This window comes from Medicago sativa, chromosome 7 (assembly GCF_051527215.1).
Source record: "Medicago sativa cultivar Bolivia chromosome 7, Bolivia_mono, whole genome shotgun sequence".
NCBI classification, from domain to species: domain Eukaryota; kingdom Viridiplantae; phylum Streptophyta; class Magnoliopsida; order Fabales; family Fabaceae; genus Medicago; species Medicago sativa.
Window position 1 is genome coordinate 78,919,411 of NC_140755.1, and position 12,377 is coordinate 78,931,787.

A 12,377-nucleotide genomic window follows, 5' to 3' on the forward strand; every position below is an offset into this window, starting at 1 on the left:
TAGAACTAAAAATGATGCAATACTCAATTTCAGTGTCTTTAAGTAAAGACATGCACAAAGAATCACATCCAATATCGTAATTGAACAATTGCATAGAAAGCAGATCAAAACTATAAAGTTAGCATACAAAAATAATAATAGATTGAACAACATATGTAGGAATCAAATGTTGAAGCACACGTTGTGATCAAGGATTCCTTTTACAGTTGAGGTTTAAACCACCATCCGAAGCTTTCTTGCACATAATTGGATTGTTGTTTTTTTATCATTACAATCTTTAGCTTCCTTTTCATGTCATCCCAGAATGCAAATACAGGATTGTTACCAAAAATTCAGGGTAGATGTTCATCCTTGTCAAAGGAAAAGAAACTTAACCTTCTATCAGTGACCTCGCAAATTTTCAATTGAATGCCACCATATTTTCTCTCATGAGCTACAATGTCTGCATTAGATGGAGGAGGACTCCTAACAGATTACAAATGCAATGACCGATTAAATAGATTTTCCAAAACAAGATAAAGGAGTAAAAAATGAAAGAATGTTGGAGCTACGGAGAAATTTGAATAGCTATTCATGTAAAACGACTGAAAAATCAGCGTGGATTTTTTTTAGTTCAACTTTTTAAATGAATGCACATAATGTGTCCAAAGTGGTCCAAAAAGATAGACTCCACACATCACTCTTAATGAAAAGAAATGAAAGGTATTACTCCAAAATGCCTAATAATTACTCAAGGAAGTCATGAAGCACATAAATTACCATAGAAATGGCAATTGTATCTGACAAAAGTTATTTTTAGAGATTAAATTGTAATTTCGTAGCGTGGAAAGATATTTAGACATTAAATTGTTCTCAATTTCTCGACAATTTTTTTATAACAGTATAAAGATCACTTAATAATAAAACGTTTGAATCTAAAGTAATCATACTGTTATGATCAAAGAGATGTAATAATTACCTAGACAAGCACATGAGAAAATTTGGAATACCAGGAGAAGACTTTCTAAACCTCTTGTTTGGAAGATAAACATCAAAATCTGGCTTCAAATCGTTAATCTTCAAGTCACCAAATAACTTATCAATGGAATGCTTGACTGTGGTAACCATATCTACTAATTGTCTGCTTTCTTCTGTTCCTTCAAGATCAGAAGATTTAAGGGAACTTCTAATATTCTTTAAACTCCAAGCAACACCATGCCGCCGAACTATGTAGCCAAGAGACTTGAGGTGCCTATAAGCCTCAAAAAGCTCCCAACAACATCCAAACTTCCGACCATCAACTTTTTTATAAATTTCTATTAGAGATATACTTCTATCACCATTATCTAATAGATCTAAGGCTTCTAGTTCCATAAGATACCTGTGCCAAATCAAAATTCACATATGCACCAGTTTTCAAAACTTTATCCTAGCAAAAATGTATTATTACGAATTCCTTTTTCGGCTAATTTTGCATCTAACACACATCATATAGTACACCTAACTAAATAATTTGTTTCTTACACAAAGATATTGATTTATGTACTGTGAATTTTCCCTACTGGTAAAATTTCACAACAGAAGGTATATATAAAAAGATGGCATATCATATAACTTACAAAGTTTCCTCAATTGAAGTGTAAATCTTGCCATTACGAACTATTCCAGTTGTTACCCACATTTTTCCTTTCTTTTCATACACTTCTGCCATTCCCATCTCTTCATTCCATCTGCCTTTCGATTTTGTGTTCCTGGAAGATGAAATGCAAAAAAAAAGTTCATTTTGAAAACAATGCTAAAGTGAAGCGAAGGGAGGCAGAGATATTTTCAGTACTAAGGCCTATATGGATTGGCTTATTTAAGTTTATCTACTAACATAAACATTTGTGAGACTGTTTGAAAGAGCTTAAGGAAACAGTTTATGACATGTTCATTTTCAACTTATTTCCATAAACTCTCTAGGATAGGTTATGAAATCAGTTGACTTTATTTTACATTTTATCATAGAAATAGTTTATAAACCAGCACTAAATTAAATTATTTATCCAAACATGCCTAAGTAACTAAGGCATGGTGACCCTAAGTCCCTGTAAATTTAGTAAAAAATAATCATAGAGAGGCCTAAACAAAAATCCATACAAAAAAATACACATCATTTAAATATCTTGCTAACGAGTGCCCCAGACACTCTTTAAAGATTCCAAATTAAAAAAAAAAATTAAAAAAGTTTAATATTTCAATTTTCAAATGCATTGAATACATAAATTTTCATTAAAACTTATATTATTTAAGGTTCTTAAAGAATAATCCAAGAGTACTCGTTAGCATTTCTCACCGTTTAAACTTAAAATTAACTCTTTTATTCCTTCTCAACTTATAGTTGTGTGTGATATCATTGAGAAATTATAATTATATTATCAACCATTGTTCTCCTAAAAAAAAAATATCAACCATTGTTCAAACATACTTTACCTGAATTGCAAGTTGGGCCAGGAAGTTGGTGAAAAGTCAAAGTCTTGTCCATCATCACTTGCATTTTGCAAATAGACCTCATCATCATCATCATCAATATCTTCATTTAAAGAACATTCCCAAACCTTTTCTTCCATAGTTCAAAATCAAAAGCTGTAATTTGAAATATCAATGGATTTATGAAAAGTTGGTAGTTTGTCCCTTTTCCCTAATTGTTAACCAACAAAATAGGGTTCAGAGTTTAAACAAACAATGAAAGGAAGTGAGGAACGGGTTCGGAAATTTCAGAAACGCGAGGGCTTAGAACTCATTTTTTTAGAGAGATGATTTTCTAAAATTCTTGTGTGGTTTCACTATAGGTAGTGAAAAATACTCCAATCATAAATAAATGTTGAATAGATATTCTAATGACAAATTTGTTTTTGAATAAAAAATGTATGTAGTTAGTTTGTTAGATTCATAATTTTTTCTTCGTCCAAGTTTCAACCAAACCTCCAACTCTTTTTCTCTAAGTAGTTCAAAGCAGTTGAGTTAACGGGGGGACCCAAAAAGTTAGAGAGAGAGGCTCTGCCTTCTCTCTAATTTTTCCTCACCGAAAATGCCAAACCCTCCATTCTATTGGAGAACCCAGCCCCTCCGTAATGGAAGCTTATTTCCCCTCCGTAATGGAAGTTCTTCCCTTCTCATTGAAGGTACTTTTTGTTACTTGTTGCCCCCTTTCAGTCCACACTTCATCTTCCTTACCATGTCACCACAATCACACCTCTTGCTGCCACCGATCCAGATCCACAAAACCCCTTCAGCAGCAGGATCTCTCTCGTTTGCTCTTGGTACCCAACTGAGAAACACAATCTCTGTCTCAACCGAGCGTCCCCCACCAGAGCCGCCACCTTATGTGAAACAGATCATCCACTTTGGTCCACCGGATCTGCCATCGCCGTCTGTTTTGAAGCTTGTCTTGGCACCTTATCCACCATCGATTCTCAGCCTTGTACGGCCTCCGCGTAAGCCTCCAGACGAATTTCAAACAGATTTGAAGGTTACCCTTCTTCAAGATCTGTGTTACTATCGTCCGCAGCCGAAACCTCCATGGTTGCTTCTCGGTAGCTTGAGTTCTACTTTATCTTTTGTGTGTCTGTTGTTGCTGTTTTTGTGTGTCATTTATAATGTATTGTGTTTTGTGTTATGTGTACTGTGTTTTAGTTTAGTTGGATTTAAGCTTTTGCGTAAACGAAGCCTGGATCGTAGGTATCACACAAGGTTCGTTGGCCTTTATGAGGATGAATCCAGTTTCACTACCTTTGCCCTTTATCAATTGATTTGTGTCCAGCGAGACAAAGTGAAAAAATCCGAGACCATGTGTAGTCGAAATGTGCGTGATGAGGCAGAAGAAATGATCCGTAATTGGATAGGAAAAAAGACTCTGGATTCTCACATCTCCTTTGTCAGCATTAGAAGATGGAAGTTGTTGATGAATGAGTTATTAGGTTATGGAATTTGGTTTAAGTTCTTATGTTTGTCTTCTAAGCTTTTGTGTACTGCAAATCCTGTTTTAATAGGTGTTTTCCATTGTATCAGCTCTTCAAATTTGTTGGGGAATACCCCTTCAATGCTAACACTAGCTCCTTGTAATTCTCTCTTGTTTATGAAATGTTAAAGCTATTGTTTACTGTCAAAAAAAAAAAAAAGTAGTTCAAAGCAGTTGAGCTACCTAATTCTATTATAAAGAGACAAGTATTTTGAGTGAGAAACAAAGTGCAAAACTAACATTTATTATGAGGGCTCGGGAGTAGTTAACATCTACTTTATTCATCCTTGAGTATAATATCAAACAAACAAAATAACAAACATCAATAAAGTCTTATCCCACTCAATAGGGTCAGTTATATGAATTAAACTGTGTCAGGATGTTCTATCATAAACCAAGTTTAAATCTAACTCATTAACCTTTAAATATTTCTTAATAGTTTCTTAATACTACATCCCACTGTTATTATGTTTCAATTGAACAACAGCAGGAACAGAGTTTGTAAGTTTTATCCTTAACTTTATTAAATACAAGATTCAAAATCATATTTTAAATATTCCTATTCTGAAAGCTTCCAAAGAAATAAAACCTAAACCTGGTTGAAGACTCCTTCTTAGGGTTCGTGTTGAACGTACAAGAGAGCGAAAAGAAGGGTTACAAAGAGAACTAACCAGGAGAGAAGAGATAGAGAAAGCGACAGCAAGGTGGAAGCGGCCGTGTTGGGTCCTCTACGGCGGCGTTTTAGTAGTTTTTTGTGGAAGCTTGGAGAGATATAAGTGAGAGAATGTGTTGGTGGCGGTGCTGTTTACAAAGGGATCCACAACTATTAGGGTTGAGAGAAAAAAAAATATAAATATACTCATGTAATTTGTTACAATTTTTTAAATGATATAGGAAAAATAAACCATATATATATATATATATATATATATATATATATATATATATATATATATATATATATATATATATATATTGTGTTTGTTACATTTTGTTTAGATATTTAAATTTATTCTTATCTATTTGTTATATGTATTTAAAATTGAGGGCATTTTTGTATTTAAGTCAGCCCAAAAGAGATGAAAGATGTTGTTTTCTTTATATATAGATAGATTTAAAACTAGTTCGTGATCGAGACCTGATTGAGAATTTTTTGACAAAATCAAAGACTAATTTAAAACATTAATAGAGTCAGAGACTAATTTGATAATTTCTTAACTATGATGGTATTCAATGCCCTCCTTGGTGTGTAACACGTGATAATTGCATGGAGAACAATCGACATGTTTTTATACTTGTCCTTGTAGTGGTGCATGTTTGAGAAATGTTTTCTTCAAGCCTGACATGCTCTTGATGGGGGATCAATTTATCACTCATAACATGCATTTTTGGAGTCTTTGGGAAATTACAAATCTATGAGAGAGGATATTGGAAGATTATATGCAAGTGATGTAGAAAGCAAACGAAGTGATTAATTGGTGATTGTTTCCTCCACCAAATAGCCATGTTAAATGTGACATAGATGCTGCCATAATTTCATCTAGACAACAGGTGGGAGTTGGAGCAAGTATAAGAGATGGAACATGCCAATTTAAATCCGCTTTCTCTACTTGGTGTGCAACTTCAATGAAAGCTAGCGAAGGTGAAGCATGGAGACTTCTACAATGCTTCCACTAGCTCATGTCAATGGAACTAGATTGTGTTATTATAGAGATAGATTGTAAGCGGGTAGTAGATGACATTAACAACTCAAAGATTGATCGATCGCATACGGGTTATTATCTCTAAATGAAGGGAATTTTTGTCTTAAAAAACAAACTATCAAGTTTGTTTAGGTGCTCATGCAACATTCTTTACTCTACCAATTACGCTACTCGCAATTACACTAGATAAATTTTAAGAAAAAGAGAAGTTATTTTACCATGGTAATAATAAAAATAAGAATCGTAATATTTTTTAAAATTATTTGTAAAAGGGATTTTTAAAAGTTGTTGAAAACAAAATATCATTTGAAATAATTTTTTGATCTTTTTCATTTACTTTTAAGAATCAATCTATAACAAACAAATGAAAAATGTATAAATTTATTATTTTTTGACAAATCCTAACTCAATTAGTACATATCTCCTTAGCTAAAATCTTATCCAATTATCAAATTATTTCAAAAAATGTATAATTTAAATAATACTATTTTATCTGTTCTCACGTCACTGTCAATAATAAATTGATATTTTAAAAACATCCATTAAAACAAATCAAAGAACATTTTACATGTTAATATTTAAATTTTTATACTAGTTAAAAATATGATAAAAGTAAGTTATATAAATGATGCACATTGTAAATTTGCAGCATGTATTTAAAAACGAAGGAAATATCTTCATGAGTTTAACTCAATTGATAAAAACGATGCATAACATATGAAAATCCTGCCAGTAAAAAAATGAAGGAAATACCACCTTTCTAGATACTCATACAGTTTTTTGACTCAATTTCTTGTGGGTAATTTCATTAAAAATTTAGAAAATCAGAAACTTTATAATTTTTTTTTCATGAAAAAACCGTTTAACTCAATTGATAAAAACGATGCATAACATATGAAAATCCTGCCAGTAAAAAAATGAAGGAAATACCACCTTTCTAGATACTCATACAGTTTTTTGACTCAATTTCTTGTGGGTAATTTCATTAAAAATTTAGAAAATCAGAAACTTTATAATTTTTTTTTCATGAAAAAACCTTATCCAAAAATAATAATAATGACATGTTTTATTAAAAAGTCTAAAGTCTAAAAAGGCTTTCCCCGTTTCTTCAGTCTCCACATAAATCTCTCTCTCTCTCTCTCTCTCTCTCTCTCTCTCTCTCAGCATTTTTTTCTTCACTTTCTCTCTCTAAAAGCGACGTTTTGTATAAACTCAACAACACAGTACCGAGTTTCTGGATCATCGCGATCTTCATGCTCCGATTGTTTCTCCATTTCCATCTTGTCCGCTTCTCACTCTTTCCCAATCCATTTCTCTCTCTTCACATTGTCTGAACTAACCCATTTATCTTTTCTCATCAATTTCATTCCCATCATCAACCTTTCATCCAAAAGCCTCTAACTTGCTTTCTGGGTCTCACAGATTCACCCTCCAACTTTTTTTTTTCCTCTTTCATTTTGTAATAAAAAACTCAAAAAACAAAGAAATTTTTTCCCTTTTGTGGGAAAATTCAGTGGATTACACAGATCTGCACTTTATGTACATGTGTCGTATAAAAAAATAGTTCTTTTGTTTTTTGGTTTTCCAATTATATCTATCTATCTATCTTATCCTTATCTTAATCCATGACTGTAAATGAATGAATTTACCAATCACAATCTGAAAAAGTGTGTAATTTAAGCTCTAATTGTAGTAAAAGTTTAAAGAAAGTAATGGGCTATTGAGTTTTGAGGTTGAAGGTGAAGTGTTTGTGAAAAAGGTTCAATTTTTGTGTGTTTTTGTTAAGTGGGTTGTGACGGATTCATCAAGAGAAGAAAGTTTTTGTTCAGGTGGACTGGATTGTGTGATAAGCATTCTAAGGGCCCTAAAGATGGGGTCCTGCTTCTCTACGGAAAGCAGGAGCCCTCATCCGAATTCGCCCTCGTCGTCGTCATCGTCTTTTAGGAAGAATAGAAAGAACAGTAAGAAGAAGCTTGGATCAAGAGCTTCTTCTTTTGAATATTGGAGGAATGAGCCTCTTCATAAGATTCATGATAGGATCTTCCTTAATGGTTCATCTGAATTTGCTTCCTTGTTTACTCAACAAGGAAAAAAGGGTACCAACCAAGATGCTATGGTTGTTTGGGAGGTTAGATCTTTTCCACATTTTCTATAATTTAATGTTGTTTAGCTTTTGCAACATTTTTTTATTAAGTTAGATTTGTTCACAAGCCTTGGATTTCGGACCTTGCAATATTTGCACATATATATTTGTATTATTAAAAACGAAAAAAAAATTGTGTTGACACTTTTACACTTTTACTTATAAGTTTTATAGTGATCCTTGTATTTCTTTTGTATTTTCTCTTGATCAAGCAGAGCGTTCCCATGCTTGCTTTGCAAGTTTATATGGTTTTTTACATGGTAGCCTATGTAGCACAGACGCTTGAGATCAAAGGCGTGTCTAGTGTCGGACATATGTGGTTAAATTTAATCACTTTTTCTGAAGTTATTACCGGTGTATGTGTTGTGTCTAGTGTCAGAGTTGTAGACACCGACCCTTATCCATAATTCAGTACAGTAGTTTGCTATGTATAACAATCTCTTCTATTTGCTTAGGTAATTGTGCATTGAGGATCTAATATTTTATTTTGCTGAGATCACTTGGTGAAATATGACGAATGGTTCATGTCCTGAATGATCCCAGTTGTGCTTGCCTAACCATTATGTGATTTTGAAAGACCACAATAGTTAAAACTGGTTTGGTTGAAATTGAGTTTGTAGCAAAACAATTTAATTTTGTAGCTATGTCTAGACAATTGCAATTGTTGATACTTGCTATTTGGTTTTTCGGTTGATTGCTTTTAATGGTATTTTCCATGCTTCTGTTTATCATACATTGCAGAACTTTTGTTCTAGAGAAGATACAATATTCTGTGGAGTGTTTGATGGCCACGGTCCATATGGCCATATGGTTGCAAAAAGAGTGAGGGATTCTCTTCCTCTAAAACTGAATACCCAATGGGAACTTAATGTATCTGGTGATGATGTCCTCAAGGAGATTAGCATTAATGCTGCAGGAAGTATGATCTTGGAAGATGCCACATTTGCATCTGCAGATGAAGAATCCAGGGTATCCATTGATGCTGAGGAAATGGAAAAACTCCCAGAAATCTTTCACACACTCAAAGAGTCCTTTCTGAAAGCATTCAAAGTTATGGATAGAGAATTGAAGATGCACCAAACTATTGATTGCTTCTGTAGTGGGACAACAGCAGTAACACTGGTTAAGCAGGTATTGGCTTGTAAACCTTTGGAAAATGACTCTCTCGCATTCAGTATTGTCAAATAGTGGCTAAGAAGAATTTGAATAAATTACTATTGTTCTGCGATGCATTATTTTGTGCAAAGTGTTGTCAAGTGGCTATACCGGCGATATAGCACTGTGGATGTAGTGTAGCGAAATATGAACGAACTGTTATATTCTGCAGTCTGTGATTGACACTACTGCTTGCATTTTATTTGTTCAATCAGAATTGTTTGCAAGGAATAATTTTTGACCATAGAAAATTGTATTTTCTATAGGGTCGTGATCTTATTATTGGAAATGTTGGTGACTCTAGAGCTGTGTTGGGTACAAGAGAGAAAGACGATTCTCTTGTTGCAGTCCAGTTAACTGTGGATTTAAAACCCAACCTTCCAGGTATAATTCTTTCCTACTTTATTCAACAGTCGTTTTAGACCATCAATCATCTTAAAACATACATGTGCATATTGTCCATAAGTCTTCCCTCACATATTTTTCTCTTTAACAGCCGAAGCAGAGAGAATTCGCAAATGTAAAGGACGTGTTTTTGCTCTCCATGATGAACCCGAAGTTTGTCGAGTCTGGTTGCCAAACAGTGATTCCCCTGGGCTTGCCATGGCAAGGGCTTTTGGAGATTTTTGTCTGAAAGATTTTGGTCTGATATCTGTTCCAGAGGTGTCATACAGAAGACTCACCGAGAAGGATGAGTTTGTTGTCATGGCAACAGACGGGGTATGAAATCTGACTTTTATTGTAGTGTAATAATAATTGCACTTGCCTCTATTAAGAACCAGTTTTTTTTGTCTTAACCCTTTCTCAGAGGAATGGGACTATGCTAATCCGGAGTTTGGCCGGAAAGAGAATAAAATCTGGCCAATGACTTTTAATTAGGATTCAAATTTGGGTATTCCCGATCGATTCGTCCCTAGTTTAAGTATATGTTTTCTGTTTTCATTTCTTGTTTTCAGGTCTAATTACAAAAATGTCACGTTTTCACTTTGTTTCCTGTTTTCAAAGGTTTGTACAGAAAACAATGAGCACAGAAAAAAATAGTTATTTTTTACTAATTTCTTCAGTGACATTTTTGTAATTAAAATCGAAAACAGGAAGTGAAAACATGAAAACAAAACTTTTCCACAAACCAAACAGCCCTTAGTTTTGTTATTACTATCAGCTATCTTTTTCATTTTTGCTTTTTTCCCATATTCATCTAAAGTTATGTGCACTTGTTTATGGCCAGATTTGGGATGTACTATCTAACAAGGAAGTGGTCGACATTATAGCAGCTGCACCACGGCGTGCAACAGCAGCTAGATCACTGGTTGAGACAGCAGTTAGAGCATGGAGATACAAATATCCAACTTCGAAAGTCGATGACTGTGCCGTGGTTTGTCTCTTTCTAGACAAAGGCATGCAAAAAATATCAACTGCTTCTCATGCCAACAAGTCCAAAGAGCATCGTCCTAGTTCAGGAATTCAAGTCAGCTACAATGGTGATAACGAGGAAGATGTTTCTGGACCTAATGCTCTAGAAAGATCAGGAACATGCAGGAAAGGCAATGACAATAATAATATATCACATGAAGATAAAGAAGAGGAAGAGTTTAAGGAAGAGGAAGAGATTGATCCTGAGTTGGAGAAAGAGTGGTCTGCTCTTGAAGGTGTATCGCGTGTCAACACATTATTAAACCTTCCAAGATTTGTTCCTGATAAAGAAGACAAAGCAGCTGCAGCAGCAAGGAGCAAAAAACTCAAATGAAATAATTCAACCAAGGAATATTAAGATGGCCCTTTACTTTTTTGTTTTTGTTTTTTGTTTTGTTTTTCTTCATATTATTATAGATACATACATTTTTTTTTCTTTTGTTTTCTTGTTACATGTTTTTAGTTTATTCCATTCCCACCAATTTGATGGTTTTTTGTTTTGGTCTTAGAAATTTGTCCGGGCTGTTTTAGTATGTCTGGAAGTATGTCCTTCCTCTCTTGTGTGCTTCAAAAATTTTGCGAAATCAAAACTCTTGATACTTAATAATTTTTTTGTTTGGTTGGATAAAGTGTTGATATTTTTTTTTGTTGGAAAATTCTAGCGTGGTTCACGAGTTTGCATCACTTTATTAATTAATTATTAATGTCTTGTGCATGTTGTTGAATGAATGATAAAGGAAATTGTGATAAGGACAAGCATAGTGTTTTTTTTTTTGGACCCAAATAAGCATAGTGGTTAGATTCAAAAATCAGATGAAGTGGTGTATATTATTCCAAGCTTTTACATCTTTCTTTTTCATATGGAAATTAATGTGATGATGTGGTTTATAGCTGGTGCCAGTGGTAACTCGTGTGTGTGGTCTGGCCATTGACAGCAGTGTGCTTATACATAAATGTCAAGAAATAAAATAAAGAGAAATGATATTTTGACAATCACTTTTTGAGAACTTTTGGACAACTTTCTCTCTCATACTCACATGATATTGTTATCTCGTCTCTTCATTTTTCTCTCTCCATTGTTTTGATGTAAGTACAAAATATCATTACTCTAAAAGAGGAGTGTTATTTGAACAACCATTTGGTATACAACTTATAGGACAACTATAATTTACAAAGAAAAAGTAGATATTGACACGAAAATCAAAGCAATAGAGAGATAAAGTAAAAAATAATGTGAGTATAAGAGAAAGTTGTCACAAAAGTTATCAAAAAATGAATGTTCAAATATCATTTCTCTATTTGATATGCAGAAGTGCGAGTTTGAATTTTATGATTCTCCACTTTTTAATGTTTAGTGTGTACGAATTTCGGTGTTAAACTCTTCAGAACATCAACAATGAGCTAGATAACAAATTCATAAGGTGATGTGACCATGATATGTCAATTTGTGTTGAAAGCAGTTAAACATTTACGAGTCCATTGAATCAAACCATACTTAGAAGTGAAGAAATAATTAAAAAGATTTTATTTAAAAAAAAAACAATTCATCTTGCTCGTATGTACAAGTTTTTGTTATTACCATCAACTTTTGTTCATTCAATTTTCTTTTATATATAAGACTCGACGTAGTAATCAGATAATTGAGCTCACATAGTTAATGAGTTCTACCAAAGATGAATTGTCCAAAAGAACCAGAGTTCCATTCCTGGTGGATTAATTATTTGTCTGACTCTACTTACTTCTGAGTCGAACTATGAATTACCAAAGCCCCATTCCCCTGAGAACTGAAGAGCTAACACCTAAAAAATAAGACCGTGGGCATGATTTTTAATAGTGTCATGTATAAATTGTAAGAATATAACTTATACAATATTATCTCTGATCACTATTATAAGCGAAAATCTACTTTTCAAATTCATTCGGTAACTGATGTATCTGAGTCTATATATATATGGCAAATACATTAGCTACTCAATGAATCTGA

General features: G+C 33.4%; 2 protein-coding genes across 5 annotated transcripts; one reads left to right on the plus strand and one right to left on the minus strand.

The window, feature by feature from the left end:
- On the minus strand, nt 1-4,800 carry LOC146908903 (uncharacterized). 4 transcript variants are annotated; one of them, XM_085726015.1, is made up of 5 exons: nt 4,651-4,800; nt 2,452-2,604; nt 1,599-1,730; nt 959-1,360; nt 1-465 (listed from the first exon to the last, which is right to left on the minus strand). In XM_085726015.1, exons 2-5 carry the CDS (start codon nt 2,586-2,588, stop codon nt 333-335), a joined length of 804 nt encoding a protein of 267 aa, XP_085582141.1. In that variant the 5' UTR covers nt 2,589-2,604; nt 4,651-4,800; the 3' UTR covers nt 1-332. The 4 variants fall into 4 exon arrangements, with proteins under 4 accessions (XP_085582141.1, XP_085582142.1, XP_085582143.1 ...); XM_085726016.1 differs by having other exon boundaries at nt 2,452-2,659; XM_085726017.1 differs by having other exon boundaries at nt 4,575-4,800.
- A 1,992-nt stretch (nt 4,801-6,792) lies between these two features.
- LOC146908904 (Protein phosphatase 2C family protein) lies at nt 6,793-11,022 on the plus strand. The gene is made up of 5 exons (XM_085726020.1): nt 6,793-7,810; nt 8,567-8,956; nt 9,247-9,364; nt 9,477-9,700; nt 10,209-11,022. Exons 1-5 carry the CDS (start codon nt 7,553-7,555, stop codon nt 10,725-10,727), a joined length of 1,509 nt encoding a protein of 502 aa, XP_085582146.1. The 5' UTR covers nt 6,793-7,552; the 3' UTR covers nt 10,728-11,022.
- The last annotated feature ends 1,355 nt before the right edge of the window (nt 11,023-12,377 follow it).

What these genes read in the sequence shown, in the direction of transcription:
- LOC146908903 (XM_085726015.1), bottom strand. Translation starts at nt 2,588, where the DNA reads ATGGAAGAAAAGGTTTGGGAATGTTCTTTAAATGAAGATATTGATGAT. An exon ending in TGGCCCAACTTGCAATTCAG is followed by an intron (nt 1,731 to 2,451) that starts GTAAAGTATGTT and finishes TTCATCTTCCAG; the next exon opens with GAACACAAAATCGAAAGGCA. An exon ending in TTTCTCATGTGCTTGTCTAG is followed by an intron (nt 466 to 958) that starts GTAATTATTACA and finishes GTAATCTGTTAG; the next exon opens with GAGTCCTCCTCCATCTAATG.
- LOC146908904 (XM_085726020.1), top strand. Translation starts at nt 7,553, where the DNA reads ATGGGGTCCTGCTTCTCTACGGAAAGCAGGAGCCCTCATCCGAATTCG. An exon ending in ATGCTATGGTTGTTTGGGAG is followed by an intron (nt 7,811 to 8,566) that starts GTTAGATCTTTT and finishes CATACATTGCAG; the next exon opens with AACTTTTGTTCTAGAGAAGA. An exon ending in TTTAAAACCCAACCTTCCAG is followed by an intron (nt 9,365 to 9,476) that starts GTATAATTCTTT and finishes TCTCTTTAACAG; the next exon opens with CCGAAGCAGAGAGAATTCGC.